Source organism: Alosa alosa, chromosome 3, assembly GCF_017589495.1.
Source record: "Alosa alosa isolate M-15738 ecotype Scorff River chromosome 3, AALO_Geno_1.1, whole genome shotgun sequence".
Lineage (NCBI taxonomy): Eukaryota > Metazoa > Chordata > Actinopteri > Clupeiformes > Clupeidae > Alosa > Alosa alosa.
The window spans coordinates 37,875,573-37,883,072 of NC_063191.1; the positions used below are offsets into that span (position 1 = coordinate 37,875,573).

The 7,500-nt window shown below is 51.7% G+C and overlaps 1 protein-coding gene across 1 annotated transcript in view; it reads left to right on the forward strand.

Moving 5' to 3' along the window:
* dop1b (DOP1 leucine zipper like protein B) overlaps window positions 1–7,500 on the forward strand; it is a 68,275-nt gene that overhangs the window by 36,434 nt on the left and 24,341 nt on the right. The window contains 9 exon segments of the mRNA XM_048238507.1: window positions 1–168; window positions 1,179–1,331; window positions 1,588–1,688; window positions 1,932–2,122; window positions 2,239–3,281; window positions 3,283–3,758; window positions 5,416–5,444; window positions 5,885–6,074; window positions 6,857–6,956. The exon segment at window positions 1–168 is cut by the window's left edge and continues 25 nt beyond it. Coding sequence (XP_048094464.1) covers window positions 1–168; window positions 1,179–1,331; window positions 1,588–1,688; window positions 1,932–2,122; window positions 2,239–3,281; window positions 3,283–3,758; window positions 5,416–5,444; window positions 5,885–6,074; window positions 6,857–6,956 — 2,451 coding nt within the window.

Sequence of the window (7,500 nt, forward strand, 5' to 3'; positions counted from 1 at the left end):
AGGCGACTCAATCACTCCCAGACGCTGGCACTGGTCGTGAAGGACAAGACCCGACGGGCACGCGAGGCTGGCGCCAGTCTCCAGAACGAGCACCTGCAGATGGTCACAGTGCCGCCCATCCACCCCACCACCCTCAAGGCCGTCGAGCAGAGCACCGACTTCTACCAGGTAACACACGCACACACACACACACACACGCCTGCCTTTGCCTTTCTGCCTTTACACACACACACACACACATCACCCACCACCCTCAAGGCCATCGAGCGAGCACCGACTTCTACCAGGTAACACACCCATACACACACACACACACACACACACACACACACACAGACTTTACCAATCTACCAATGATTGATAAAATGATTTGTGGGGACTTAGGGTTAGAGGCCCAAAGTGTGTGAACAGTGGCTGGAGAAAGTCACCTTAGTTAGACCTTAAAAGTCAAATATCAGTTTAATTCTCTCCTGCTCATCCCTTCTTTCTCTCTCTCCTCCCTCTCTCTCTTCCTCTCTCTTCCTCTCTCTCCTCCCTCTCTCCCTCCCTCTCTCTCTCTCCTCCCTCTCTCCTCCCTCTCTCTCTCCCTCTCTCTTCCTCTCTCTCTTCCTCTCTCTCCTCCCTCTCTCCTCCTCTCTCTCCTCCTCCCTCTCTCTCTCCTCCTCTCTCTCTTCCTCTCTCTCCTCCCTCTCTCTCTCCCTCTCTCTCTCCTCCCTCTCTCCCTCCCTCTCTCTCTCCCTCTCTCTCTCTTCCTCTCTCTCTCCCTCTCTCTCTCCTCCCTCTCTCCCTCCCTCTCTCTCTTCCTCTCTCTCCTCTCTTCCTCTCTCTCCCTCCTCTCTCTCTCTTCCTCTCTCTCTCTCTTCCTCTCTCTCCCTCCCTCTCTCTCTCTTCCTCTCTCTCTCTCTTCCTCTCTCTCTCTCCCTCTCTCTCTCCTCTCTCCCTCCTCTCTCTCCTCCCTCTCTCTCTCTTCCTCCCTCTCTCTCCTCCCTCTCTCTCTTCCTCTCTCTCTCCTCTCTCTTCCTCTCTCTCTCTTCCTCTCTCCCTCCCTCTCTCTCTCTCTCTCTCTCTCTCTCCTCCCTCTCTCTCTCTCTCTCTCTCCTCTCTCTCTCTCCTCTCTCCTCTCTCTCTCTATCTCTCTCTCTCTCTCTCTCTTTCTCTCCTCTCCTCTCTCTGTACAGCGTGTGGCCCAGGTGTTGTGGTGTGAGCTGGACAGTGAGTGGCGGGAGCATCACCTGTCCTGTGTGGAGCTCTTCTACCAGCTGCACTGCCTCGCCCCCTCCCCCCACGTCTGCGAGGACATCATCTGCCTCGGCCTGCTGCACACAGACAAGGTGACGCGCGCACACACACACACATACACACATGCGCACACGCACACGCACACGCACACACACACATACACACACACACGCGCACAACAACACAATATAATGATCATTTTGCTGCATTCTGTTAGGCATCAATGCAAATCAATGTCTTTGTTTGGTCTTGTGTTATAAATCCAGTGTACACCTTTAATAAACATGACATCATAACATCTGTGTGTGTGTGTGTGTGTGTGTGTGTGTGTGTGTGTGTGTTTCCCAGACGGTGCGTTTGGAGTCCCTCCATAGGTTTTCAGTGTTGTGGCATCTGACCAGAGAGATGCAGTTCAGCATGAGCCTGTCTCTTCACCGCAGCTTTGACAGGTAAGACCCATTTGGTTTGTTTGTTTGTTTGTTTGTTTGTTTGTGTATATAGTTAAGTATATTTGTGGGCCTTTTTTATTGTGAATGATAGTGAATGACTGACAGGAAACGAGAGTGAAAGAGAGAGATGGGGAAGGGTCAGGAAATGACCGCAGGTCAGACTCAATCCCAGGGCCCTGTGGGCACTTGGACCCGAGAGTGAGTGATTCTTGTTAACTTTGCGTATCGCCCACTCTGTCCCAGGGCGTTGTTTGTGGTGCTGGACAGTCTGAACACTGAGGACAGCTCCATCATCGCAGCAGGGGAGAGCTGGTTGCTACGGGCACTGTCTCTAGGCGACGCTCTGCGGATCCTAGAACCGGTTCTGCTTCTGCTGCTGGATCCTAGAACCCAGAGAATGTCCATTCAGAATGTCAAGCAGAACTTCACCATCGGTAAGAGCTTATACACACACACACACACACACACACACACACACATACACAAAAAAGTAGACACACAGACACACACACTCTTTCCTGGTCATTGATGTGCTGGTGTGTGTCCTCAGGTAACCTGAGGGTGCTGACCCATAGGGAGCGCCACCCCTCTGGCCATGGAGATGCCAAGGGCCAATCAGAACAGAGCGTGCTGCTCAGCAGCCTGATCTCAGTGGACCGCCAGGCCATGTGGGAGGAGCTGAGCCGTGACCCCGAGCAGGAGCAGACCTCTGATTGGCCGGCAGCGCTGTCCCGCAGCGGGAGCGAGGAGACGAGCGAGGAGGACAACAACGTCCACGAGGAGGAGCGCGAGGAAGAGCCGGAGAGCGAGCACACCGAGTCGGCCGACACCAGCGGCGCCCAGGTCTCCACGGAAACCAACTCCAGCTCCACCTCCGGCTCCGCCCCTTACCTGCAGCGTCACGACGACCACAACAGCGAGGAGGCGGGGTCAGGCTCAGGGTCGGGCGCGGGCGAGCCCGAGGGCGTGCGGCGCGTGGACTCTGCGCGCACGCAGGCGTCCGACTCCCTGTCCAGCGAGGACGAGGGCGAGCAGGAGGAGCTGGAGGCGTTGGCCCGCTCGCGTCAGCTGCAGCGGCAGCAGGAGAGGCGCCAGGCGGCCGACTCGCTCTTCCATCACGTGCTGCTCTACGCCGGGCCGCACGAGCACGCGCGCCTCCTCCGCCCGCTTGGCATGCTGGGAGCGCTGCTCGGCCCTGCCGGGGGAGTGCGCGGCGCCGCCCTGGTGGAGGCTCTAAGCGTCACGCCGCTGGACTACGCCGGACACCTGGGCCTGCTGCAGGAGCTGCTGCTACGCCACAGCCAGAGCCAAGAGGGGGGCAGTTTCTATGGGCCCATCCCTCCATCCTCCTCTCCATCCATCCCTCCATCCTCTTCTCCTCCTCCGCCATCCTCCTCTCCCGCCCCCTCAGTGCTGCTGGAGCTGCTCGTGTCTCTCTGCCTCTCCCTCATGCGTTCCCATTACCCCAGCTACGCTGGCGTCGGCCCGCGCCATCTCCACGGCAACCGGGCGGTGCAGGTGAGGAGCGCCGAGGTGCTGACGCGGCTGGCGGCCGAGCTGGTCGCCATGGCGGCGGGAAGTGAGGTCAGAAAGGGCGGCGGCCCAGCGGGCGTGTGCCTGGAGGCTGCTGGCCGACTGCAAGGTGCAGGAGTACGTGCTGCTGTCGCTCTGCGCCTCCATGCACACGTGCCAGCGCGCTCACGCACACACACACTCGCACACACACACACACGCCCTCCTGCTGGACCCTGTGGAGGGGGGCGAGGTGTCCGAGGAAGGCCTGGTGGACTTCGGCCGCCTGTCCGAGGCGGCGGCTCTTGAGCGCCCCCTACAGGTGGCTCTGCTGCGGCTGCTGCGTGTGCTCATCGTGCTGGAGCATCAGGTGTGGCCCAGCAACCCGTCGTGCGCCCTTCCTGGTGGGGTCGCCGGGGACAACCACCCGCATCAGAACCACAAACACCAGCCATCAGGATCCTCCACGTCCCAGCATGCACCGGGCTCGTCGCTGGCGCGTGAGTGGCAGACGGCAGTGCTGTACCAGCAGTCCATCCGGGCGCTGCAGTATGCCAGGTGAGACGAGGAGCCTTTATTACCATTCAATCCAGCGAGTCCGTTCGTTCACGATTCGCTTTAGATTTGATTTGATTAAATTATGATTCAACATTGATTCAATAGTACTATACCTACAGATGGGTTCCATCGCCATTCACAATCCAATTGAATTTAAAACGATTCAGTTCAGTATTGAGTCAATAGGAATGAGGTGTAAAGTGATCTTTTCAAAAGCTCTAAAAGGAACACAAGTTTATAAAAGCACAGGCAACAAACTTATAGTATACATCTCCTATTATTCAACAGTTTGCCTATGCCTATTTTTCATGATATATAATTAGGTGAATTAATCTTAATGATATCACCTTCCTAGCATCTTTATGGACAAGCAAATACTGTTGTTATGTAACCTCTAGACATATAACAAATGTGCTGACTCAACATGGCATAAACTAACCTACATAAACTACTACAATATAGCCAAATGATCAATCCATTCATTTTACATACAGTAATAGACACAATTGAATTAATCAATTCAATAAACTATATTTTTACTCATGCAAGATCAATTTCTGACAGCGCAGGGCATGTTTGTGTGTTAAAGGTTGTGTCCTTCAGGCCCAAAAAGAAGCCCAAACATAAATGATCACATTCATCTAATCTTTCTTGATCCATCAAAGCATGCCTCTCTGCAGGTGACCTAGGCTCCGAGATCTGTACACAAAACAATTGCTACCAACAAAGGGTTGTAGCCTCAAAGGCAAAATAAAGTGTTTCAACCAGGGCTCGAATTATCTTTTTGTCTTTAAGGGGGTCTCTCTATCTCATAAAAAGTTAGCACCGCGCATAATCTAACACGAATGGCCTAGGCGCAGTGAAGCTTTTGCGCCTTATTAGCCTATGTGGTGCCTTGACACACTTTTTAACACGAAGTTTTCATATACATTAATTAGCTTAATTAATTTCAGCATATTAATGATTGTAGTCATATTTCATTTCAATTTCACAATACAAAGAAATCGACTAAATGATTTAGTCTGTGCCATTCTCAATTTGAAAACGTAACTCATTTGAACCAGACCACCGTCTCAGATAGGCTATCCTCAGTGTCAAACACAATAGTATAGCTTAGGATAGCTTATACACAGGAAAATGCAATCTCAACTCAAGTAGGAAATTAATAAAGCCATTGCAGCCAAACTAGGTTCTAGTATTAGGCTAATGTACACATATAACACCTGTTCAGTCACTCGCAGGTTGAACCGTGGAAAATTAATAGATCTAACAATTTTGAGTTTGCACTGAGATGTTGTCGGGTAGCCATTGAATATTCCGACATCAGAGATTGCTAACAGGTGTTTCAAAATATCTGGGAACTTTCCGAGCTCTGAATGGCAGAGGATAGCTACAGATCATCAGGCAGCACAATCATTGTAGGCTGCATTATGGGCCATAATGTATGGCTTTGTCAATCAACATAGAAGAGGAAGCCGCCATTCAACAGCAAACAGGACTTTTCAGCACGTGCCAAACCATGTAGGCTAGCCCAATGATGTAAATAGACAAAACACTCGCATCAAAGCAGGGTGACTTCTTCAGATTTGGCGTAGTGCTGGGTCAAATTCATCGTGGCACGGGTTTGCTCATATAGTCTAGTGGTGTGGTGGTGAAGTGTCATGCCAAGGCTCAAGAGTATTCAGGGTAGGTCTACGCCCCGTAGCAGCCTATTGTTTAAGATTAAATTACAATGCCAGACACCTTCAGATATGAGACCCCTCAGATTTTTTGACTTTGTTGCTTCTATGGGAGTCAGTCCTCACCTATGGGAGCTCGCCCCTGGCTCCCCACGTAATACTTGTTAATTGGTTTCAACCAATAACCCGACGAGATGCTGCTTAGGAGAGAGTTTTACTGCATCTAGCGAGGGGAGGAGAACAGCCAGCTCTGTTTTGTTTGAACATCAACAGAAGTGACGATCCCCCGCTATTGCTGATACAACCTTAATAAATTATTAAACTGCACGCTTCCCCGCGGTGCAGATCAAAGACTTTCCGATTTGCAAGTAGGGTATGTGTGTGTGTTAACAAACGAAGCCTATATCGCCTCTGCAGCACCCTGATTTGGGCGAGGGCATGTTTCAGGCCGCGGCGGTCGGGCGCTGCAGGGCAGGGCGGGCACAGTTCCACCCGCGTGGCTGGAGCCGTTGGGCCGGTGCTGCCCTTCCTCGACGCCCTCGGCCTCACCGCCAGCGTCATTGCTCAGCCAGATGTGCCGCAACCTGGACGAGCTGGTCAAGGCCCATGAGCACGATGGGGTGAAGAGCACGCAGAGGTAAGGGGAGAGAGAGAGAGAGTGTGTCTGTGTGTAAAGGTGATAATCGAATGTGTGTGTGTGCGCAAGATGTATGTAACTGAGTGTGTCGGGCATGATGTAACTGGAGTGTGTGTGAGAGAGAGAGAGAGAGAGAGGTGTGTGTGTGTGTGTGTGTGTGTGAGGAGAGAAAGATATGCCTCATTGGTGACCATACACAACGGGGCTAAAGGCAGAAAGAGGTGAGGAGAGTGTGTGTGAGAGAGAATGTATGACTGCAGGCTTAGATTTGTAGGAACTTGGACAAGCTGGTCCCATGTGTGTTGGGTCATGACTGCTGTCGAAGCCCAGAGTGTGAGTGAGAGATGTGTATGTGCATATTTGAAATTATAAGTATATATATACCTTTGATCCCTGAAATTTGTCTCTGCATTTAACCCAATCGGTGAATTAGTGAAACACAAACAGCACACAGTGAACACACAGTGAGGAAGCACTGATCCTCGGACACAGTGAGCTGCCTGTTTCAACGGCGGGCGCCTGGGAGCAGTGAGGTTAGGTGCTCGATAAGCACTTCAGCCGGTCAAGCCAACCGCAACCTCCGTTACAAGTGCAGAGTGCTAACCAGTGGGCCACGGCTGCCCCTTTGAAATTTGAAGACAAGAGGAGTAGATTACTGTGTCAGAGTGTTAGTGCACTGAATATGTGTTAGTGCACTTTGGCCTGTGTGTGCACACTTTGTCTGAAGGAAAGCTACAAGTATTGGGTTGGGACCGTGTGTGTGTGTGTGTTGTACTCATCAGCTCCAGTCTGAAGAAGGAAAACATTGCTCCTGACTACCCACTGACATTACTGGAGGGGATCACAGACATCACACACTACTGTCTGCTGGAGAACAAGAAGGTAACACACACACACACCACACACACACACACACTCAGTTACATACGCACACACACACACACACTCAGTTACACACACACACACACACACACACACTCAGTTACATATGCACACACACACATTCAGTTACATATGCACACACACACATTCAGTTACATACACACACACACCACACACACCCACACACACACACACACACACTCAATTACGCCACAGACACACACACACACACACACACAGTTACATACGCACACATACACACACACACACACACACACACACACACACTCAGTTGCTCCTTTACACACACACACAGTTATGCAGCACACCACACACACACACTCAGTTACATACGCGCACACACACTCTGATTGTCGCGCACACACTCAGTTACATCGCGCACACACACAGTTACATCGCACATACCTGCGCTGCACACACACACACACACACACGCTCAGTTTACATCGCACACACACAGTTACATACACACACACACACACACACACACACACACACACACACACACTCAGTTACATACAGA